Genomic DNA, 25009 nt, shown 5'->3' with positions numbered 1-25009 from the left:
ATCTTGTGAACATGAATTCCACAGATTATATTGTGCTTTTATTTGTTATGAATTTGTTGCCAGTTTTATTTAATGCCCCTTTATTCTTGTAGTATATGTGATTTGTTGTGTGGATCCTTGATGGGACAGTGGTTTAGCATAACCGGTGCTCTGAACAATAAAACTGCTCCTGAGAACAGTTCCCTTGCTAGAGTAAAATATGCGCTGGTGAAGGGGAACATTCACTAACAAATGTTTGTGGTAACAAATCTCTGTAGATAAGGGATTTAATTTAAAAAAATCAGTAGTGTACATTACTATAATGAAAACGGCTATATTTTGGAGTGTTTTTTATTCTTCTGCAGTTCATTAGTTTCTGTGATTTTTCTAGCAGATGTTGTAACTGATTTAAAATATGTCACTGACTTATTTGCAGGCCAGTAATGGACAGTGGTACCAGATGAATGATTCTGTGGTGTCCAACAGTGACATCAGATCTGTGCTTAATCAGCAAGCTTATGTGCTTTTTTATATCAGGTAATATCAAGTACCAAAATGTGTTCAAGATTTAGTTACTTTCTTGTCCTTCATTTTTTTTTCTTTTTCCCATTTGTGTTTTTTCCTCTCCTGGGAAAAATTCCAGTTTGGTTAATTCATCTCTGTCTACCCTAAAACTCCAGCTATATTTTAAGCTATAGAAGTTGTCCTTCCCTGCCTGACTTAATTTTTTGTTTTTTGCTGGTGTAAGTTAAATGTCTGTCATCCTACACCCATCACTGAAAGAGTTATCTACAGAGGGAAGTGATGCCTGTATAGGTGGAGCATTTTGAATCTTCTGGATCAAATGCTGTGTAATTGGTTGACTTCGGGGGAGGGAGATTGAAGTGATGGGTGTTGTGAAGTTGAGTTGCCACTTGGGGTTGGGAAATTATAATCAGAGGTCTGTTATCTAAGTTACGATTTGTAGCCTTGGTTAAAGTTTGTTTGTTTAAAAAAAACCAGTTTCTGTGAAGTATTAAACTGTGGGATGTGTCTAAAACTTGGTCTAAGCAAAAGAACAAATCTGAATGAATGAATAATTAGCTTTCGTTTCTTCAGGTCCCACGATATGAAAAATGGAGGAGAACATGCCCATTCCATTCATACACCAGGACAGTCTTCTCCCCGTCCAGTTATCAGTCAGCGGGTGGTTAATAGCAGGCAGGGGGCATCAGGATTTATAGGACCACAGCTTCCTCCTCACATGATTAAGGTAATCTTCATATGTAGATAATGGCATCAACTTGGTGGCCGGAGTTTTGTAAACAGCCTTTGTTTATTTGTTATAAATGTTCAGGATCTCGGATTTCCTTTCCCCACAATACAGCTCTGTGCACAATGCTCCTTCTGCAGCCTAAGCAGCTAGAAACACTTTAATAGATACAAATACTGAACTGTGCAAATATTACTTCCCCATTGCTTTGAACTTCAAACTAGATGCCAAAAGTACTCAAAAAAAGCACAGTCAAAATATTTACTTTAGTACTTGAATTTATTAAAACTGAAAAAATTTAAAAAATCCAACTTACTTGCTTTATTTATGCTGTTTCATCTTTTGCACTTCAGTTGAGATGGTAAAACCAGACTGGCTTGTTCTCAGTTATTAATACAAATATTTTGAGGGTTTTTTGTTTTGGGTTTTTGTTTTTGTTTTGTATCTTACAAACCAGCAAAGGATTGCAATTGGTGTTAGCTTTTTAAAAAACAAAACAAAATGTGAACACTGAACTACTGGCAAGATTTTATATATAACTCATATAGGAGTGTTTTCTGCTTAGTCACTGGGGCAGTTTGTAGAAATATGAAGTAAGCTCATTATGTCTTGGGATATTAAATGCTGTCTATCCACATGAACACATTTTCATAGTGATTTTTTTGTAATTACAGAATTCCAGTCATTTAAATGGAACTGGATCACTGAAAGAAACTCCAAGCAGTTCTGTGGCAAGTGCTAGCAATATTACCCTAAACAGACCAGCTTCAGCTCCACCTTCAACTTCCATTCAAAATTGGACAATTAACAGACCCACTATTCCTGATCCATCGAAAAAACAGAAAATCACTATCAGTATTCACAATAACAAATTGCCTACTCGCCAAACTCTGTCTCAACCCAACCTTCATAATTCTTTGGAGAATCTCAGCAAGCCTGTTCCTTCATCCACGATTACGAATTCCTCTGCAGTAAAGTCTACCTCAAGTGCACCTACATCAGTTGCTACTAAAGTATCTAAACAAACAACTCCTAGTGAATCTTGTTCTAAGCCATTAATGAATGGCAAGTCTAAACTAAACTCTAGTACGTTGGTCCCTTACGGTGCAGAATCTTCAGAAGAATCTGATGAGGAGTCGAAGGGATTAGTTAAGGAGAATGGCCACTCAAACTCTTTTAATGGAATTTTGATTGGAAATGTAGTTAGTACATTACAGAACTCTTGTTCTTCCTGTCAAGATGCCGAAGAGGTTGTATCCCAGCATGAACTGCCAAAAAATGTTACAGTTAATGGTGCTATTAGTATAGATAGTGATCCTGAAGAAAATGGATTGAAATTTGATGAACCTACTTGCCAAGTCAAGCCTGTTAAATCTGCAGAAATTCCATTTTCTAAAGTGAATGGATTGCATGGAAAAGTGAGTTTTACATTTGTTTCTTCTAGACTATCTCTTCGTGGCAGATTATAAATATGACTGTGATGCGTTCAATATTAAAATGTTCCTCATTCAGGTGAAGTTCAGAGGAAAATATTCAACACAGGCTGGCATCATAGCACTTTGTGCTGCAGTCCCTTAGATCTTGCATACTAATCAGGGTTAAACTGAATCAGTACTTGCTAATCTCATTTCTATATCTGTAAAATGGAGAGAGCATGCATCTCTGTGGTGTCTTAATAATATTTAGCATTTGTATAATGTTTTGCAAACACTAACTGTTCTTCTTAGGTGGGTACAGTAAGCATTATGTTGTGCTCAGGTACCAGAGAGGTAGGTGTGCTAAATACTTGGCTATAATTCCATCTGGTAAAATGGGGAAACTGAAACATGGAGCGGTTAAGTGATTTACCTCAGCTATATAGCAAGTCAGGCTTAGGATCTGGGTCTACAAAACCACATTGCTTTTTTATGTAAAACTTTGAGGTAGTAAAGTGCTCAGTGATGTTGTCCCAGTGCATGTTGGGGGCATTGTGGTGTTAGATGTGCAATCTTTCCGATGAGACAAAAACTGTGGTGCTAACTATCAAAGAACTTATGTCACTCTTTATATGAGGGCTGCTGTGTCTGGTATGTTGTCCAGATTTCATCTGACAGTTGTATTCTGCCTGTCTTAATTCCCCTATAGTTTAAAGTGTGTAGTACACCTCTACCCCGATATAACGCGAATTTGGATATAACGCGGTAAAGCAGCGCTTGGAGGGGCGGGGGGCGGCACAGGGCTGTGCACTCTGGTGGATCAAATCAAGTTGGATATAACGCAGTTTCATCTATAACGCAGTAAGATTTTTTTTTGGCTCCCAACTGTTATATCAAGGTAGAGGTGTATTGTACTTTTTCTTTTTCTAAATTGTGATGTAGTATTGTGTGCTGTTAATGCTTGCAATATTGAATGTTAGGGTGCTGTGCCTACAGTGATCCATGTGTATAGTCTGTATGTCTGATCATGATTGGGCTGAGATGCTTTGTAAGTTTGTATGATTGCTATCATTCCGTATGTTTTAACTTATACCTTTTTAATTGTAGATAATACCTACAGCTTTGCCACCAGTTCCCGAAGATAGAATTTTAGAGTCTTTCCGATATAACCAGTTGAAAAGCTTGTCAGAGGAAATAAGGTAAAATACACTTTGTCCAAATTAAGATTCCATACAAGTTTTATTATAGGTATACTAACTATTAATAATACTTAAATGGAAAGATTTAGCTCACTGTAGGAATACCATACCAAAACTAAAAGTAGTGAGAACAGAATGTATGTTTGGCATTGTGCCTATTCTTATATTAAAAACTGTTGATGCCTCATGGAAAACTTTGGAAAAACATTCTATGTAGAAACCATTCTGTCGTATTGTCTATATTTTCTATATTGCTCTTCCCCTTTTTTTCACTCCTAGGGATGCATGCATGAACACGATATCTATTTATTAGTGTGGGTATAAGTATTTTTCGGTCTACCACACTTCTAAAATATGGGCAGCTCATTAGGAGTAATCCCAGCTGCTCTGCTAGGACACTGACCAGGTGAGTGTAAATTCCTGCCACCTGTCTTCCCTTGCCTCTGGGAGGGAGGGAGAGGGAAACCCACTATTTCAACGTTTTTATTGTGGGTAAGGGCAAGCATGGCGAGTATGGTCATGAGTCAACGCAGCAAATAGATGGCGGGGAAGCAGGAGAACTGACAGGGTAGGTGCTCCCGACGTGTTGCACATAGAAAAGCAAGCAAAAGAGCTTCCCCGTGTGAAGGGAATATATTATAAGTAGATGTGTTTCTAAACAGAATGTCTTTCAGAGTTTTCCAGGAGTCAGATGTTTACCGATGAAAAGGATTTTACTCTTAACAATCATCATGTAGAGTATTTGTCTTATTTCTGTTGAAATTCACAAATACATTTCTATTTTGTGCAGTGCAACTGGACTTGAAAAAACTTCTGAAAATGATGGTCATATAGAAACTTTAGTGAGTGGCAACAATACTGTTCCCTATGAGAAGTCTAGTAAAGTTCCCGCTAACCTTAGCTGCAATGTCCAGACTCCCTTTACTACATCAGATGCTGAGACCATTTCTACCAAAGAAGAAATTGCCGAAAGTATTGTATCAAAAACTGATAATGCACATTCTGATATCAGTGGTCAGTGTAACACTAAGAAAATATCCCTGGGAATTGATGATGAATTCTCTAAACAGTGTGATCCCAAGGATTATGCAGATAAGATAAGAGGAACGCAAGAGGTAAAAATGACTTTGAAGGAGAGTCCTCTGCACATCAGAGGGTCTGCTGAGACTGCAGAGAAATTGGGGCAAAGCCCCTTCCTAAAGTCTGACAGTGAATGTAGTTCTAAAAAACTTGCAGCTCTAAACATTATAGATGAATGCCAAGAAACAAAGGAGAGTGCTAATAATTACACAGATGTACTACCTACTAATGACTCTTCTGCTGCAAGGTTGGATAAAGTTTTAGAGAGTCATTATTCTAAAGAAAATGATGGACTGGATGGTAATGAAATATGTGAAGAAAATAAGGATAGGCAAAAATTTAAGTCTCATTCTCCAGTTAAGGAAAAAAATTGCACTCCCAAAAAAACTGACAAAGGGCATTACCGTACTAAAAGAGAGCGCTCTGAAAGTGAAGAGCAGGAGAAGCAAACCAAACGCAAACCAGATGATGATTATTCCAGAAAAAGGCAATCCTACAGCAAGGAAAGTATGAAGCAAGATCGCTATAAGCAGGAGCACTGCAATGGAAATAAGTACAAACTTATGCATAGTGAAAGAAACAGCCCTGATAATGGCAGAAGTTTAGGAAAATACACCTATTATAGATCCCGAAGTAGAGGGAAAACTGATCAAGAGAGGAGTAGATATTACCATTCTAAAAGGGAAAGATCTTGGAGTAGGGAAAGATATTACCAAGATATACCAAGGAGATGGGATAAGTGCAGATATTACAATGATTATCATCCTTCTTATACAGCAAGAGATGGTAGAGAGAGAAAATTCTTTCATGGGGACAGAGACTATGACAAATCAAGTCAAGTTTATAACAGTAGGTCATACAGGGATTACTATTACACAAGCAGATGGAATCATGAACCAATAGCTAAAGAGAGAGAGAAACATCATTTTGGCAGCTCCAAAATAGACTTATATAATTGCTCAGTTCCCTCTCAGCACTCTGAAAAATATTCCCATGAAAAATGTGCATCCATGTCTGAAGAAAACAATTCAAGTTTTGAGATGTCTTGCCACAAATATGAATATCTAAAAGACAGAAAAAGAAAATGTGCTAGTCTAGAAGGTAGTGACAGTGATATGGAAAAGAAACACAGGAGGAGTCTGGAGAGTGAGCCAACGGAAGAGCAAAAAATGAAAAAACACAAGAAGTCAAAGAAAAAAAAGAAGTCCAAAGATAAACACAGAGAGAAAGATGAGAGGTAAGCAAGAGAAACTTTTATTTACAATGTTCTAAACAAACTCCTAATTTGTCTCTGGCTGTTTCCCTGGTCGTCTTCCCCCTTTTTTCCATTGCTTCTGAGCCCATTGCACTGTAAAATCTGTCAGGGGAGATCATGTTAGTTTGATGTGTCTTGCATAGATGGGATCAAACCATGTTGTTGAGTTGTGTGAGAGCTTTGGAACAGGATCAAACAAATAATGTTCTAATAATCTGTAAACAGACCCTGACTAAGTTTATTGTACACTTTTCAAAACAGGCTATGGTCAGACTTGGGTAGGTAGGCCATCACATAACGTTTCCTCCCAAAGTAGGGATGGGCTAAATTTGTTTGCACCAAATGGTAGCCTGGAATAGAGAGGTGCAGTCATACAGCTTTTCTTTTAACTGAATGGAAGCTGTATGTGTCTTGTCAAAAGTCTAGATGGGTGTGGAGTGCAGAGGACCAGTTCATGTGTATAGAAAAAGGAGGTTTGGAGAGACACTAGTGCTTCTCTGCCTTCTCTATCCAACAAAATCAGCTGTATTTTTGTCAGAGGGGAGTGCAGATACAGTGAAGTACAGCATGACAGTAAGGTAGAGCAGGCAGGGAAATACTAATGCTTTCCCTCTTCCATCTTCTGAACCCTTGAGTTAATCCTGAAGCCCTCTGTTTGGATTCCACTACTCTTAGCAAACCCTGTCCAAGAAGAATCTCTTCCCCCTCCATGAGCAGACTCATGGTTGCACTGGGATTCTTTCTTGCACAAGGCAGCAATCTCAGATAGTCCAGGAAGCCACCTTTATCCGACAGCCCCCCAACTACATTCATCTGCAGGCCTGAAACCCCTTCTGTCTCCCACAGAAACCAGTAATATCCTCTGTTGGTTTTTATTGCAGAAAAGGAAACTTATAGCAAGTCATAACTTTACTTAGGCTTTGTGAAATAAGAATCCTGAGAGTTTGTTCAGAGGCCCCCCAAAAAGTCAGAATCACAAGTGAAACTTCAAAAAGGTGGGATTTAAAATTGCTTAGAATTCCTACAATACAGAAATATGTGTTATGAAAACAAGGTAGAAAATTAGTTTTTCTTCCTAAGTGATCTGTGTGAAGCTTATTGCTAATTTAAGAGAGTACAATGCTAGTTTTCATGTGTTTGCAACTTAACTAAACTGTGGTGCCACTGTGGCACCTCACTGCTCAGGAGTAGTATGTGATAATACTGTCCTGTCACAGCAGAGAAATTACATCGTGTTTTGACCCTTCTACTGACAGCCTCGTGTTTTAGGTCCACTTTCATATTTATACTTAATTGCTAGATTATTTATAATTTGATTTTAAATATTATAAAACACAAAGATGGACCAGTTGGATCACTTGATGGACTGAAGTCCATGATTATGGCTGGGTGTGAAGAAAATGTTGTACTGCTTTGAGTTGCACTCTTATACAGTTCCTTATTTCATACTGTGTGAAAGTGAGCTATGGCTAACTTGGTTGCCAGTAACTAGTGTATTTTGAGTGTTATATAACCACGGCCCTGTGTGCTCTATTGCACAATGGGACCAAATTCTATGGCAATAGTCACTACATTCCACAGCAGTGTTAATTTTTTGTGCTGTCACGAAATTCTTTTCATTCCCATCTCCCACCCACTCCACACATAACTATGGTTCATTGCTAGAATCTATTAAGTTGACTTAAAATTGGTGGATGATTATGGTCAACAGTGATTAGATTTGGGGATAGTTTTTGCTTTGATCACCAGGTGGTTCCTCTCCAAACCCTGGTGCTGCTGCACTTTTCTCCAGTCAGCCCAGTTAATCAATCTACACTTCTGATTCCTCCCATTCCCTTGCTGCAAATTGGGCTCTGGTTCTGACTGACTCTGTGGAACAATACAGGGAGCAGGCACTGTAATCCAGTTATCACCTCCTTTGGGGAAAGCTGGCCACAACTGGTAGCTTTTGGCAGGGTAGAGGGACAGAAAATAAAGGATCAGGTATTCGGTTGTAGCAAAATGCTGAATTCCATGGCATCTTGGAATATTCTATAGCCACATAATTGCAAAGTCCAGAGGATCCTGACTGAAATGCATGTGTTTTATGAGGTCTGCGGGCTCAGGCAGGCATTGTTCTACATTGGCCTGCAGTCTGTTTACAAGTTCAAAGTTAATATTTCTAATCCTTATGGCTAAGAAAATATTTATTTTAAATGAAAACTCAGATTCTGGAGTCCATTTCTGCAGCAGGGTCTGAATTCTGTAGCCCTGGAATCACTGAATACATAGGCCTCTGTATATAATTCATTGTCTTCTAATGTTCCAAAACTGTTTTTCACACTAAAAAAAAAAGTAGTGAGCTGGCTACATGTAGCCTGTTCTCTTGTAATACTCTCTTAATTTAAGAACCCAATAAGTACTACTAGTCTCTTATTTTTAGATACTTGGTTCATATTCTGATGTGAGTTCACTGTACTTATCCTGACTCTTCAGAAAAATGACTTAATTGACATTGTGTATATAGAATGTGAAGGCATCTCGTGAATACAGAACACTTTTCACTGTGTTGGAAATACAAAATAACATGTAATACAGTATACCTGCATTAAACTAGAAAAGCAGTATCTTCCAGTAACAGTTTGAGTATTTCTCGTCTCCATCCCATTGCTCTCCCTTCTAATCAGAAATTTAAAAGCAAGTGTGTAGTAGTCATGGAGAGTGAAGACATGCTCATAATGAGCTGTGCTTTCTCTCAGGAGGCAAATGATGCAAATTGTGTCTGATGCTTGCCAGGTTTCTAAATGGTGTGTCTGTGTGTGTGAGAGTGAAATAGACAAACTGAGAACTGATTTTTAAAAGAACTTCAATGTGTGATCATCTTGATAATTTAGTCTTACATCAGAGGGCTGACCTCTGTGTAGTGTTTGATAGGTATAGAGTTCGATATTTTGTGCTAATCAGTGGCATATGTTTAAAACGCTCCCTTTTGAAAAAGAAACCTTGAGAGAAGGACAAAAGTTGCAAGCTAAATAAACTAACTTGGGGATGAAAATGGAGACTGCTTAACTGTTTCTTTGCCTGTTGACCACAGCTGATCCATTAGCCAGTGGTACCCAACCTTTTTGTGGCTAGTAGCACATTCATGTTTTCAGAAGAGTGTGGCGGGCACCAACAATTTTTCAAGGCTTTATTTTGTATTTGTACATTAAATAATGCGAAAAACATCATATTCAATATTACATAATATAAAAAGGTAATTTTACAAGTAAAAGGTATTAATTATTCGGCAATTACTCTTTCACCGTACCATGTGAATTTGCTCTTTTTTATCTATCTGCAAGAAAAAGTAAGGCATTTTTACAAAATAAATATCATAAACATTCGGTCCATTCTGCAGAGGTGGAGCGTGTTGTTTTTTTCGTTTGGCAGCAGTTCTGGACAGTGCAGAGAGAAGCCTGAGAGAAGCCACGGGGACAGAGAACACTGGTGCCCGCAGCACTCTGTCCCCAGCAGGCGCGGGGCCCTGGCTTCTCTCCCCTGCTGGGCACTAGGTGGGCCCTGCGCCTGCCAGGGACAGAGAACACCAGCGCCCGCAACCTGCAGCCCCGGAGTTCTCTGTCCCTGGCAGGCGTGGGGCTGCGGTTTCTCTCCCCTGCTGGGCACTAGGTGGGCACACATAAATGCTCCAGCGGGCGCCACATTGGGGACCACTGCGTTAGGCAAAGTGCATTACCTGATGTATTGAGTATTCCACTGTTTTCAGCAGAGCAGCACAGCTGCTGGAGGAGAGGAACAGCAGCCCAACTATTAAGAAAATAAAATGTTCTTTTTATTTTGAACTTTAGCCAGCCAGATTTTAGCAGATATGACCTGTAGCCAAATTTAGAACAATAATATTTTTTCTGTGCATGTGCCTAACTCTCTCAAACATTAATAAGTTGTATATGTATAAATAGTGTAATATGTTTGTAACAATAGTGTAAGCATCACATTTGTTTTCATATTAACTTCTGTGGTATTTTTCAGACACCGCCAGGATTCAGACTTCTCTGGGGCCTGCTCTGATTCTGACATCCACAAACATAAGAAAAAGAAGAAGAAAAAGAAGAAACATACAAAGAAATCTGAGGGCTTTATTGACTATTTAGATCCTAATATCCAGAAGGATGCTGGCTCCGAGACTAAGACATGGGAGAAAAAAGAATTTCATTGTACGGATGACCCTCCATCTGAAGAATATAGTAAACATGGGAGTAAATGGCCTCATGCGGGAGGGGATGCTGATTCCTGTCATAAAACAAAATACATAGGAGGAGGCCAAGAAAATAGCTATCACGTGTCTAAAGAGTATAGCAAAGGTAAGAGATCATTAGAAATTAATGGGATTTCTATTTTTTCAAATAGAGAAAAATATTTAAAGTAATTTTAAGTGCTTTGTAATACATAGACAATATGTCACATCTTCCAGACAGCAAGCAACACAATTATGTTGGATAATTTCTTCAGTTTTGTATATCTGTGAAATAAAGTAGATAAAATTAGTGATTTTTACTTACCCTGGGTTATTGACTAGATATAGTTTCTGTTGTCAGCATCTTTGTTACAAGAAATCCTGAGGCAGATCATATTGATGAGTTGTAGTATGAGCTTACATCCAGTAGGGAGGGGAAGAATGTTGCTATTTTATATTCTGCGTGTGTCAAGTCTGCTTAATTTAAATATTTTTGCCTCTTGGGGTTTTTTTTCCTGAGCACAGTAAATATTTTTATACTAATTTGTGTCCTTTTATAATCCTTTTTTTTTTTTTTTTTTTTTTTTTTTTTTGCGAGGGGAGAAGGGGAAGTCCAAAAATTTTTGGAATCCAGTAATCCTTGACCAACAAAGTCTCTACACAAAACTATTCATCATATATAGGGCCCTACCAAATGCACAGTCCATTTTGGTCAATTTCATAGTCATGGGATTATAAAAATCATAAATTTTGGAGTGTTGTAACTGTAGGAGTCCTGACCCAAAAAGGAGTTGAGGGGGAGGTTTGCAAGGTTATTGTAGGGGTGGTTGTGGTACTGCTACCCTTACTTCTGCATTGCTGCTGGTGGCAGTGGTGCCTTCAGAGCCGGGCAGCTGGAGAGCAGTGGCTGCTGGCTGGGAGCCCAGCTCTGAAGGCAGAGCAGCAGCAGCACAGGAGAAAGGATGGCCTGGTATGATAATGCCACCCTTCTGCGCTGCTGCCTGCAGAGCTGGGCCCTCAGTCAGCAACCGCCACTCTCTGGCCACCCAGCTCTGAAGGCAGCAGCGCAGAAGTAAGGGTGGCATGGCATGGTATTGCCGCCCTCACATCTGCACTGCTGCTGGTGGGGCACTTTCTTCAGAGCTGGGTGCCCGGCCAACAGCTGCTGCACTCCTGTTGCCCAGCTCTTAAGTCAGTGAAACCCTCCAAAATAACCTTGTAACCCCCTTGCAACTCCCTTTTGGGTCAGGACCCCCAATTTCAGAAATGCTGGTCTTCCCCCATAAAATCCGTATAGTAGAGAGTAAAAGCACACAAAAGACCAGATTTCATGGTTAGTGATGTGTTTTTCATGTTCTTGAACTTGGTAGAGCCCTAATCATATAAACTACCAATAGATGTGTTTACCTACATTACCATGTGGGAAATTGGATTCTAAATCATCCCTTCTTTTCTGAGCAGGGAAGTGGGAGGAAAGCCTTACATTGTTCTGTAATAACTCCGCTGGCCATGCTGGAAGCATTGGTGACTCGCTAAAGGATGACTGCATAAGGGAGTGGATAGCACAGTGTTGTTGTAATTGGTTATCTTGTGACTAAGGGAGATGAAGGAAATAAGGGTGGATGATATAAATCAAAATAACAAATCACCAACTCTAATCTTGATTTAAATCAGAAAACAGGAAATCTTGACATAAATTACAGATTTTAATTTTGTTTTGCATTTGGGACTGGACTTGGATTTGAGACCTGGGTTCTATTCCCAGCTCAGTCACTGGTCTGCTAGGTAACCTTGGGTACCTCATCTGTAAAATGGGGAGAATGATGGTTACATCCTTTGTCAAGTGCTTTGAGATCTACTGATAAATGCTGTATAAGACCTAGGTATTTGCACTTCAAAGGAACTTTCCTAGAGAAAGGTTCAGTGTAATTGATTAGCATGTTTAAATGGTTATACTAATGTGGAATCAGATACACTTTACACCAAATTTTATAGTTTTGCTAAACATTGCATCTGTACACCTTTAAGAAATGATATAGCGTAACGTGTGTGTGTGTATATATATATCAGATTCTTAATTATATTTTTGTTAGAAAATGAAAAGCTCATTTCTGTATTCTTTGTATTAAAGTGCATTTGGATGGAATTTTAATGTAAAAAACTTACTGTTTTTAGTTAAATAAAACTACTGTACATATGCTGGATGTATGAAGTTTACCAAATTGTGTAAAAAAGTTAAATAATTTAGAACTGATTTTATTAAACACAGGAAACATTTACTGTAGTTAGTGATTATTTCTAGTTACTGGGGGCCAGATTTTCAACGGTATTTAGGCACCTAAAGATGCATATAGGGCCCAATAGGATTTTCAGAAGTGCCTAAGGACAAGGTAGGAACATAATGCTCATTGAAATTAACAGCCAATGAAGTCAATGGGAGTTGCATGCCCAACCTTCTTAAGTACTTCTGAAATCCCAGTAAGCCCGTGTCTGCATCTTTAGGCCTAAATAACTTTGAAAATCTGGCCCATTGTCCAGGTTTTTACAGTGAGTAGATCTCCTCTTTTCCCAGATAGTTCTTATTTATAGAGTGGAAGAGAAAACAAGTTTTCCTACTTTGTCAGCTCCCACTCAGTTTCTCAACTTTGAATGAACGAGTCCAAATATAGAGAATATTCTCTGCATTTGCTAGCTAAACTGAAAGTAATTAAGGCAAAAGCTTTTCTGCACAACAAACTGAAAGTACTGACATTTGGGAAAATGTGAATCACTCCATTGTAAAGACTGAAAATAACAGGTACTTAACGCAGTACGTATTGTTAAAAAGCTTGAGTTGGCCCTAAAAGTTAGATATTTTCCTCCTGATTCTGTATATAATTAAAAAGGCAGCACTGTTTTTCTCCTTTAAACTTGAGGAGGGCTCATAGATACACCATATTTTTTATTTAAATTATATTAATAGATTATAGAAATGTGAGGCCTTAATTTAGATTTTCATATTTAATTTTAAATAGATTTAAGAATTATTTACTTTAAATTAAAAATCTGACTTTTCTAAAAAAAAAATAATAATAAAAATTACCCACCCTTTTGTAAATACACAAAACCATGTAAGGGAGAAGCAAAAAGATGGTCAGCAATGCACCATGCAGATAATCCCTGCTCCAAAGAGGTCAAGAATTAAGGAAGACTTAAGATTGGACACATTAGAAGTCTCCCTGTGGGGATGTATTAGTTGTTTTATTAATTGCTGTATAAACTCAATTAAGGTCCCTGAAGTAGTAGGTTTTTAATAATACTTTACTTTTATAATTCTTTTTATCTGACGATTTGAAATTACTTCATAAATCTGGATCAGTATCATGACCATATTGCAGATAGGGAAACAGAGGCATAGAGGTTAAATGATTTGCCCAAGGTCGTTGCAGAGCTGGGACTTGAATCCAAATCAGACTCCCAGTCCAATATTCTATCAATTGGACTATATTTCCTTGGGATTGCATGAAGACAGAATGGTAGTTTGACAAATTAAGATTGGAGGAGTATTTCATGTAGAGGAGTGGCATGGTCAAATGCACATAGATGGAGGAGATTAACAAGGTATTGAAACTGGTATAGTTAGTTGGTGGAGGATTTGAGTTAGGGGATGAGGTCTGAAATGTAGGTAAGGACAGAGTTGTGAAGGGCTTTGAAAGGTACGAATGAGTAGTATTAAACTTGATGTGGTGATTAATTGGCAAACCAGTGAAGGAGTTCAGAGAGGGCAGTAAATTCACTCTGATCAATCAGGAAGATAACTTGGAAGCTGCATTTTGGACAGATCAGGAAGGAGTGAAGTAAGGGAAGAAAATTTCAGAAATCAAGATGGGAAATGATGCTATGTGATGTCCAGATACAGATTAGTAGCATTCCAATAAAACATCTTATTAACACAAGCTGCCAAAATGAGTCACTTCATTAGAAACACTGCCCCAGTAACAATTTGTTTATACTAAGAGTGCTGACTTGTTAATCAAGATAATGCTAGTTTGTGATAAGTGGGTTTTAACATTGAAATACTTTCTATTTCAGCTATAGACCTACTTTGTCATAAGGACCATGGACACACAGTCATTAAATCTTTGGATGGCAACTCTGCATACACAGATGAAACCAGATGGAAAGTATGTTAAATTCCTGTGATTCTATTTCATTTTGGGTATAGTAATACAGACAAATTGGCTGCTGCGGGCTTTTTCCCCTATGTTTATTAACATAAGAGATCAATTTGACATCTCCCCTATAGAACAAAAAATACAGTTCTAATTTGGATTCTAAATGTAATATGTGTTGGACTCTCTCCTACTGCTCTTGCCTAACACCAATGTACCAGATAGTTTTGAATTAATGTTTTTTAACCCTTCGGCATCAGCCGTAGACTTGACCCATACAGCTATCAGTGGCTGAAAATTAAGTTATTGGCAACATTTTCTTGTTTAAAAACTTTATGAAAATGTTCATAAACTATTTAGTACCATCTTTAGATCAGAGATATTGAGATATAGTTCCAGATATCCAAATACCAAATGTGTATAGTAAGATTAATTTCAAAGTCTAATATTTAATTTTACTTGTATTGCTGTAAATTGGTATAGATTGAGTGGTTTCCAAAAACTAAGCACCAATTGCTAGACACTAAAAATCAGGGACTGAATAGACACACTGGTTTATTATAGGGATGGCCTAACAGTGGCTCCTGAGCTGCATGCGACTCTTTTACAGTTAGTGTGGCTTGCGGAGCCCCCTATACCCCCCATCTCTGCTTACCACACTGGGTGGGGGGGAGCTTGGGGCTCCTGCCCTGCAGCAGGGTGGCCAGGCTCCTGCCCAGTGCAAGGCCTCAAGCAGCAGTAGCCACACCTGGCTCTCGTACTTCTGATAATTAATTTATTTGGCTGGGAGGGTCAGGCAGCCCCCAGCTTATTACAACAATCTGTAACCCACTAACACTCTATTTTTGTCCTATAACTGCAGAGGTGTTAATAGGCCCCTCTATTTTGAATGGTCCTTTAGAATAAACCCTAACTATTTATGCTAAACAGTCTGTTCCACCCTGCATTTAGCAGTGACACTGAGGGGCATGTCTGCACTGACACTTTACAGCGCTGCAACTTATTTGTTCAGAGATGTGAAAAAACACCCCCCTGAGCGCTGCAATTTTCAGTGCTGTGAAGTGCCAGTGCAGACAGTGCACTAGTGCTGGGAGCTATTTCCCCCCCACCCCCCGGTGGGTTTTTTATAGTGCTGGGAGAGCTCTCTTCCAGTGCTATTCCGCAACTAAACAAGCGCTTTAACATTGGTAGTGAAGACATGCCATGAGTATCTTTCCCAAATCTGAAGAAGAGACTCTGTATGGTTCAAAAGCTAGTCTCTCTCATCAACAGAAGTTGATCCAATAAAATATTACCTCACCTATTTGTCTCCCTAATATCCTGGAACCAACAAGCTACAACTACACTGTATACACCAATTGATTCTAGTACTTACCCAGGATTTTGTTTTTTTTCTCAATATTAGTACAACAGTGCTCTGTAAAGTAGCAAATGAATTACACTGGTTTTATAACAGCTGAGATCTTGCCAACCTGTTTTCCTCTCTTGTAGGTGAGTGAAAAGTAATCCTTGCAGGAAAAACTCACTAGCCACAGGCAAGTTCTGTTTGTCAATCTTCAGGTTTTTTTAATGTCCTTGGCAATTGGGTGAGGGGAGCTCTGTTGCTAACAAATTGTGGCCTGAAGATGCATATAACTTTGAGGTGAAAAATCAGCATCTTACTGTCCACTCTAATGGTCAAAGAGTGTTGGCAATGTCATTCTAGCATAGATAACAAGTGAACTTCAGCATCTCAGCAGTTGTGAGCTACTGCTGGATTATTAACACAGGGAGACGTGCCTTTAAACTTGATTTAAATTGTGGTGATCTGCTAGTCTTCCTGTTGGAATGACTTTTCATTTATTTAAAGCAGCTGTTTCTATGGCTAATGTAAATTGCAATTACACTAAGGCTTTGTCTACACTAGCACTTTTGTTGGCAACATTGTTGTTGGTCAGGGGTATGAAAAACCCACACCTCTGACGGACATAAGTTTCACCAACAAAAGCACTGGTGTGGACAATTCTCTGTTAGTGGGAGATGTTCTCCTGCTGACATAACTACCGCTGTTCATTGGAGATGGTTTAATTATGCCACTGGGAGAGCTCTCTCGCCAGCATAGAGAGGCTCCATGGGAGACCTTACAGGGGCGCAACTGGGCCACTGTAAGGTCTGTAGTATAGACATGGCCTAAGAGTAATGTTCTTCACTGAAAATTCCCTTCAGGGCAAGAGGTGGAGAAACTACTAACAATGGAAAGGGGTATAAATGGGTTCATAGTATCTAGAAATACTCTGAGTATTTTTAGATCTCGGTATCCAGGGGCTGCCTTCAGATTCCTAAAATGTAGGTAGTTGCCATAGTTTCCCCTCTTCTACCGTGTGAGAAGCTGATCAACTACAGATTTCTATTGCTACTCTCTAAGTTCCAGCAAGCCATTTCTGTTCCTCTGCTAAGGAAGCAAAGCAGTAGCAATATAGCTCTTTATATTAATTTGATTGAAAAATCCATCTCTGTATACACTAGTGCCTACCACAGATAGGTAACATTTTAATAGTATCAGTTCCTCTTCTCAAGAACTAATAAGTATCTCAAATAGCACAGTTTGAGAAATATGGACTTTTTAATGGGAAAAGTGTAGGTGCAGTCCTCGTTCCAAAGCCTATATCTTCCTGTTTTAGATAAGAAAATAGAAGGCAGAGCACAGAGGGAAATTATAATCAGATTTTAAAGGATTTTGTCTGTAATGAATGAGAGTTGGCCAGCAGGTGGCAAAATTGGTTCGGTACAGACAAGTAAAATTATATGGTAAGGAAGCGTGTGTTTTTCTGTGTGTTGTGATTTATTGTGGTGTAGGGCAGAAATGTGTTACAGTAACAAAATCCAAAAATTATATTCCCTCTTCAAAATATTGCCCCGCACAATAGGCAGAATGATTCGGTTGTGGTGACAGTGCTGGGCAGAGTAACCTCCTACATCTGAGGAATCTTAACCTTTTCATATACTTAAGGAAGTCAGTTGGCTTTATTTAGACCAGGGGTGGGCAAACTTTTTGGCCTGAGGGCCACATCTGGGTATGGAAATTGTATGGTGGGCCATGAATGCTCATGAAATTAGGGGCTGGGGTGCGGGCTCTGGGGTTGGGGCCAGAAATGAGGAGTTCAGGGTGCAGGAGATGGCTCCGGGCTGGGGCAGCAGGTTGGAGGTGTAGGAGGGTGCGGTCTGGGCTGGGACCAAAGGCTTCAGAGGGTGGGAGGAGGATCGAGGATTAGGGTTGGGTGTAGGAGGGGGTCAGCGTGCAGGTTCCAGGTGGCACTTACCTCAGGCAGCTCCTGGAAGCAGTGGCATGTCCCCCCCTCTGGCTCCCACAAGGAGGTGTGGCGAGGTGGCTCTGCATGCTGCCCTGTCCACAGGCGCTGTCCCTGCAGGGTGGCACTTGGGGCAGGGGCAAGGTGTGGAGCCCCCTGGCTGCCCCTACGCATAGGAGTCAAAGCAGTGATATGCCTCTTCTTCCAGGAGCTATGTGGTGCCATCACACATGTGGAGCAGGGCAAGCCTCAGACCCCACTCCCCAGCCAGAGCTTGAGGGATGGATTAAAACATCTGAAGGGCTAGATGTGGACCCCGGGCCATAGTTTGCCCACCCCTGATTTAGACTGTAGAAAAGATGAGATAATACAAAGCATTAAGCAGTTTCTGAATGATGAGTTATCTCCAAAGGATGGAACAATGCTTGGAGAGGGTATGAAAATCAAACCAAGTTATAGGACTAATTAGCTGATAGGATACACATATGAGTACAAGACGAGAGTGACAGTGGAATTGACGGAGCCATTATGTTGGGTTGGGAACGTGTCAGATTTCATAAACTAAATGGCTGAAGTTGGCTAGTGACTGGGCTGGAGGCTTGAAAAAAATCCAGGTGCTGCATAAAACAGAACTTTTGACTTTGAGTGGCATTTTTCCCTCTGTCATTCTTAAGTCAGGACCCCAGCAAGGTGCTGGAGGTGTCATTTTTTGGGGACAGCTTGACCATGAGAGAGCTCATTAATGAAACCAGGGCATTTAATGTTAGGAATGTCCTGGCCAGATTCCAACCAGGTTTGCCTACCTAGGATTAAACTCAGCAACCTTGTAAGTTGAGGACAGAGTTGGTTGCATTTCAGTTTTGAAATCCTTCTGCTTTACGATATGTGGTTCAGAGCTGTAGCTACACATGATATGGAGCACCTGCAGCTTCAGGCCTTAACTGTTGTTAAGAAACCAAAACATGAATCTCGAGAAGTAGTAGAGAGATATTTACCTGTATAGCTGTCAGGGGTGCAACCACTGCTGGAATACTCTGTGCAGTTCTGGTGCCCACACTTCAAGAAGAATGTTGATAAATTGGAGAGGGTTCAAAGAGGAGCCATGAGAATGATGAAAGGATTAGAAACCTGCCTTCCAGTGATTGAGCTCTTTCAGTCTATTTACTTAGATTAAAGAGAAGGTTAATGGGTGACTTGATTACAGTCTAAGTATCTACATGAGAAACATATTTAATAATGGGCTCTTCAATCTAGCAGTGATGGCATAACATGATCCAATAGCTGTCTGCTGAAACTAGACAAATTCCAACTGGAAATAAGGTGTACATTTTTAACCATGAGAGTAACTCCTGGAACAGCTTACCAAGGGTCATGGTGGATTCTCCATCACTGCAGTTTTAAATCAAGATTGGCTGTTTTTCCTAAAAGGTATGCTCTAGGAATTATTTCAGGGAAGTTCTGTGGCCTGTATTATATAGGAGGTCACATTGAATGGCTTTGGAATCTGATTTTGTGCTGAAATTTCATATCAGGAAATGACACTTCCTCCTCTTGTCTTTCAGATTCAAAGTGTGTTGATGGAAGCCATCCCTACAGTGTAAACTATATTTATAACAGAATAATTAACTCTTCAATCCATAAGTGGTGCTTCAGAATACTGTACAGGATTTTACCATGGAAGAACTTTTTTTAGTTTTTACCTTGAGACTTTTTTTTTAAAATTTACCCATAATCCAAAAGGATGGAAACTTTCTACAACTGCTGAACATTGTAAATATCACACTGAAAATAATGCCCTGGAATAGAACATCTCAAATGCTGCTTAATTACAGACTCAGGTTGATTATGTGTTATTCATGTAATATTACTCCACGTTAAACTTCTGGTGCAAGCGACTAGAAAACCACAACTGACAGTCTGTATATTTAATTTAAAGACTTATTTAAAATTTCACAAGCTTTCAGATAACTAGAATCTCTGACATCTGACACTAGAAACTAATTTACTTCACACCTTAGCTGTATTCAAGCTTTGAAGAAAAGCTTACAGAAAAGTTCTGGTTTGGAACTTTGTGAAACATACCACTCAGCATACACAGTTCTGAATGTATCTCCGAGACTATTTGTATACCCTCCATATGTTTGTTACTTTTTTATATAGTGTCACTTGTCTTGACTTATTGGTCTCAGTTGTCTGTTTTGTCCCTTTAAAGTTACAGACAAATTCATACTGTGATTTTATTTTTATTATGAAATGCTATCAAACTGTGATACTTATAATTCACTGGTCCTGCATCAGGAGATGGAGTGGGGAAGCTGTATTAAATACAGTACATCTGTATAATCTGTCTGGTTTATACAAGCTGTGTTGTTCAGAGATGTCTAAAGTTTGATCTTTGTTTTTTTAAAGATAAAGCACTTGCCCCACTGTAAATACATAGCATGTAAAATTTATATAGTATATAAATACAGGAAAGTCAAAAGAACTTTTTACACTGTTTACTTCTTGAGTTATTTATTCAACTTCTACCCATTAGAACAGTGCACTGAAGGGCTGAAAAGCTTAACTGTAGCTTGCCTTAATGTCATATGATAAAGGGGATGTGGTCAATGCTCAATTAAACTTGTCCTTGAAATGATTGCATTGATTCATGTTAGCAGAGGGGAATGACAATTCTACCTGTTCCTAATACCATTCTATTTTCCACTAAGTTAGGACTGCCTAAGGTGCTCCTGCTGTCCCCTGTGGAAGGCCTTAAGACAGAGTGTGTCATAAATAAACTTCTGACTCGACGCACCTTCCCTGTGGCAACAAATCATGTATTTACATGAAAAGTAATAACTCAGAGAAAGTAAACTTGTAGCTGCTTGGTTTTGTTCCCCAAGCCTCATATTTTGTACCTTACGTGCTTCTCCAGTAAAGAACTCCGTCTTATTACAGACTCTCCCCTTATTGGGAATGACTGCTACTGCTCATCTCTCCAGTTTGTCTGTTTTACCTTCCTGTGTTTGCTGTGAATTCAGTTACTTGTTTGGTCAGAAAAGCTTGGAGTTTTAGCTGTTTTCTGTCTTTCAACATCACTAAAACTGGTCCTTAGAGCAGCTGCTAAATACCACTAGCCTAGGGTAAAGTTTTTGCATTCAAGAATTTTTGAGAGAGAAAAAATTTAAATACAAAGTAAGTTTGTGATCAGGTTTCATAGGAAACTATGCATTTGCCTTTGACCAACTTTGTAAAATAGCTTGCCAAAGGTAGCTTGCGAAGGAAAACTGAATTTGAGCACTTATTCTTTTCATGTAGAAAACAGACCTGTTTTTCCTGAAAGATTCTGGATGAGTGGAAAATTAGTAGGTTTAAACAGGCACTAAGCAACTGAAACCTGATAAAGGAAGTGATTTTTGTTCAGAATAGTTAAAAGTTTGCTTGGCAGGAATTTGAGTTTAATATAAACACTTAGGGAAAAGAGATGTCTATTACATCTTTAACATGTACTCTACCTTTTCAGTTAAAGGCTGACACCTCTCAGTCTGCATCTAAGATCAAGGAGGCTGCATCCCATGTCATGCCTTGCAATGTCTGATATTTCAAAGCAGCTGAAAGTTTAATTCTCTGGCTTTGGATACACCTACATTCTCCTTTTCAGTTTCTCTTATCTGATTAAAGGAAAAGAGAGAGGTCATTCATCTTTGCACCCTGTCTATCAAGAGAAGTGAGCAAGCATTTGCCCTATTTAAAGCCCCAAATGAGGCAAGTGTCTTCAGGATAGCACTTACGTGCTTAAGTGGTTTACTGAATAATGACTAGATCAGATATTAACATGATGAAAGAAAATGTCTGGTTTCTAAGGCAGAATGAGCAAAAGTTAAGTAATTTACAGTCACTGTAATCAGAGCTGACAGGAAGTTTTGGATTTGATAGTCACTTGCATAGTAACTGCTTTTGGAGTAAGGTAAATCTTAATCTCTATCAAAATCTTAAGAAGTTGGATCCCTTATTCTGTACTTTTATCCTTAGTAAATGAAAGGAGATGGATGGCTGTATAGTTTCATACTTTATTTTATTTTTTCAAAATGAAATTTCACCACAGTTTAAACATGTCTTGCTGGTAAACGAGCCTATTAATATTTGCAATGGATTTACAGAGTCATAATATTACCTCAGACTGACTTGATACATAATTTTCATGCAAATTGTGTACAGTGCATAACAAATCAATACATAGCTGTACAGTATTTACATTAACTTTATACTGAATTGTAAATAGAAATGCTTTCCAAGAAAATATAGAAAAAAACTGGTAAACCACAATTTGTAGTTTTCTCATCTACAAGAGATCTAACTTTTCCAGCAAGCATATCTAGATAGATATGTATTAAAATTTAAAAATATGCATTGCTCTGTATATGAAGCATTATAAATGCTGAGTTTAAAAAGGTTCAGTTTTGTACCATATGCTTCAAAAGGTTAAGTGACTTACTAAAGAGCTTTTTGTCAGGTTATGTAGCTTTTAAATCAGTCCAGCTGATCTTAAGTATTATATACACTTTCTTCCCTAGATAACACTAACTGAAGTTGAAATTAGTAGTGACCTGGGGCCACAAAAGAAGAAGAAGCAGCAGCAGCAGCAGTCTATTTCCAGGATCTCTGCCTATTGCTTAATGGGTAGTATACAAAACCTTACCCTGCTATGACATGAGAACCTCGTAAGAACTGGAAAACAGGGAGATTTTTCAGTACAAACAGGACTGGGGAAGTAACTGCAATTAGACTGTTTTTTTTGCTGGCCTAGCCTTAGAAAAAGCAATGGTGCTTTAGATCGCTTGCCTTAAGCTCATCCTAACCTTGAGGGTTTAAGAGAGGGCTTTTCATCCTCTCATGGACAGTACCTACCTAATCTGGCCAAAATTTTCATAAACCATTTTTCTTTGCAAATTAATTTTTTACTAGACTTCAGGCCAGTGGAAGTTTTGGTTCAATTTTAATCCCTGCTAATACTGCTACAGAGAACATTTGAAATAAAATATTCTTATACAAGAATACTACTGGCACCTTTGGTGGTAAATTAATTATATTGAGCACCATATTTAATCGCTCATTCAGAATAAAAAAATGGACAAATTACTGCTGCTTAAAATGACTCCTTTTTTAAAAATGCTAAGGAGTAGTATATATTTCCTGCTATAACATGCCACAGTTACACACCGTTCCAAGTATTGTACAGGGTACGAGAAGTTTCAAACTAAATACAGCATATCACGTCTCTTAAGGCATTTCCTTCATGCTTACAGACATATATCCTTGACAATAAGTAGACTGTTTTCAAAGGGTTGTGTTTTTCAGGGATGTAAGGACTGCTACAGAAAGTGCTCATTGGCCCGTCAATGCATTTGTAACCTAGACTTAATAATTAAAATTTGTTTACAATTTTACACCTTTATACAACCATAGTTCTGGATTTATCACCATTACAAACCAAATGTTTCCAGCTAAACCCATCTTAACACAGTCCTTAACAAAACATATTTTTAGGGCTGTTAATTAATTGCAGTTAACTCACACAATTAAATTTTTTTGAGTTAATTGCAATTAATCTCACAGTTAAACTACCAGTTGGAATTTATTAAATACTTTAGCTGTTTTTCTTCATATATATATATATATAAATTGTATTCTGTGTTGTAATTGAAATCAAAGTGTGTATTATTCTCAATTACAAATATTTGCACTGTGAAAGAAACAAAAGAAATAGTATTTTTCAATTCACCTCATACAAGTACTGAAGTGCAAGCTGTGTGTGAAAGTGCAACTTACAAATGTAGACTTTTTGTTACATAACTGCTCTCAAAAACAAAACAATTTAAAACTTCAGAGCCTACAAGTCCACTCAATCCTACTTTTTGTTCAGCCAATCGCTGAGACAAGTGTGTTCACATTTACAGGAGATAATGCTGCCCTCTTCCTATTTACAATATCACCTGAAAGTGAGAACAGGTGTTTGCATGGCACTTTTGTAGCAGGCATTGCAAGGTATTTACGTGCCAGATATGCTAAACATTCATATGCCCCTTCATGCTTCGGCCACCATTCCAGATGCTTCCATGCTGATGACTCTTGTGAAAAGAATAATGCATTAATTAAATTTGTGACTGAACTCCCTGGAAAATCTTATGTCCTCTGCTCTGTTGTACCTGCATTCTGCCATATATTTCATGTTATAGCAGTTTCAGATGATGACCCAGCACATGTTCAGTTTAAGAAAATTTCACTGCAGATTTGACAAGACCCAAAGAAGGTATCAATGTGAGATTTCAAAAGATAGCTGGAGCACTCAACCCAAAGTTTAAGAATATAAAGTGCCTTCCAAAATCTGAGCGGGACGAGGTGTGGAGCATGCTTTCAAATGTCTTACAAAAGACCAACACTCCGCTGAGGAAACTACAGAACCTGAACCACCAAAACAAAATCAGCCTTCTGCTGGTGGCATCTGACTCATGATGAAAATGAACATGCGTCAGTCCGTACTGCTTTGGGTTGTTGTTGATCAGAACCTGGCATCAGGATTGACGTATGTCCACTAGAATGGTGGTTGTAGGCTGACCAGATGTCCTGATTTTATAGGAACAGTCCCAATTTTTGGGGTCTTTTTCTTATATAGGCTCTTATTACCCCCCATCCGAGTCCTGATTTTTCACATTTGCTGTCTGGTCACCCTTGGAGGTTGAAGCATGAAGGAATATCTTAATTTTTAGTGCATCTGGCACATAAATATCTTGCGACACCACTACAACAGTGCCATGAGAACACCTGTTCTCGCTTTCAGGTGACATTGTAAACAAGAAATGAGCAGCATTATCTTCTGCAACCGTAAACAAACTTGTTTGAGTATTTGGCTGAACAAGAAGTAAGACTGAGTTGACTTGCAGGTGCTAAAGTTTTACATTGTTTATTTTTGAATGCAGTTATTTTCTGCACATAATTCTACACTTGTAAGTTCAACTTTCATGCTAAAGAGATTGCACTACAGTACTTGTAATAGGTGAATTGAAAAATACTATTTCTTTTGTTTTTTACAGTGCAAATACTTGTAATCAAAATATAAAGTGAGCACTGTACTCTTTGTATTGTAATTGAAATCAAAATATTTGAAAATGCAGGAAACATCCAAAAATATTTAAATA

The 25009-nt window shown here is 38.6% G+C and overlaps 1 protein-coding gene across 2 annotated transcripts in view; it reads left to right on the top strand.

The window, feature by feature from the left end:
- USP42 (ubiquitin specific peptidase 42) overlaps positions 1 to 19657 on the top strand; it is a 39854-nt gene extending 20197 nt beyond the window's left edge. Inside the window, exons 11-19 of one of the 2 annotated variants that reach the window (XM_030577848.1) lie at positions 416 to 516; positions 1078 to 1231; positions 1906 to 2649; positions 3754 to 3845; positions 4636 to 6162; positions 10189 to 10520; positions 14465 to 14556; positions 16036 to 16079; positions 19394 to 19657. In XM_030577848.1, coding sequence (XP_030433708.1) covers positions 416 to 516; positions 1078 to 1231; positions 1906 to 2649; positions 3754 to 3845; positions 4636 to 6162; positions 10189 to 10520; positions 14465 to 14556; positions 16036 to 16050 — 3057 coding nt within the window. In that variant the 3' untranslated portion in view covers positions 16051 to 16079; positions 19394 to 19657. The remainder of the gene's footprint in view (positions 1 to 415; positions 517 to 1077; positions 1232 to 1905; positions 2650 to 3753; positions 3846 to 4635; positions 6163 to 10188; positions 10521 to 14464; positions 14557 to 16035; positions 16080 to 19393) is intronic. The other variant, XM_030577847.1, reaches the window with a different exon arrangement.
- Positions 19658 to 25009: the final 5352 nt, after the last annotated feature.

Source organism: Gopherus evgoodei, chromosome 10 (assembly GCF_007399415.2).
Source record: "Gopherus evgoodei ecotype Sinaloan lineage chromosome 10, rGopEvg1_v1.p, whole genome shotgun sequence".
NCBI lineage: Eukaryota > Metazoa > Chordata > Testudines > Testudinidae > Gopherus > Gopherus evgoodei.
The sequence above is the reverse complement of the archived record's forward strand: the minus strand, read 5'-3'. Positions and strand labels throughout refer to the sequence as shown.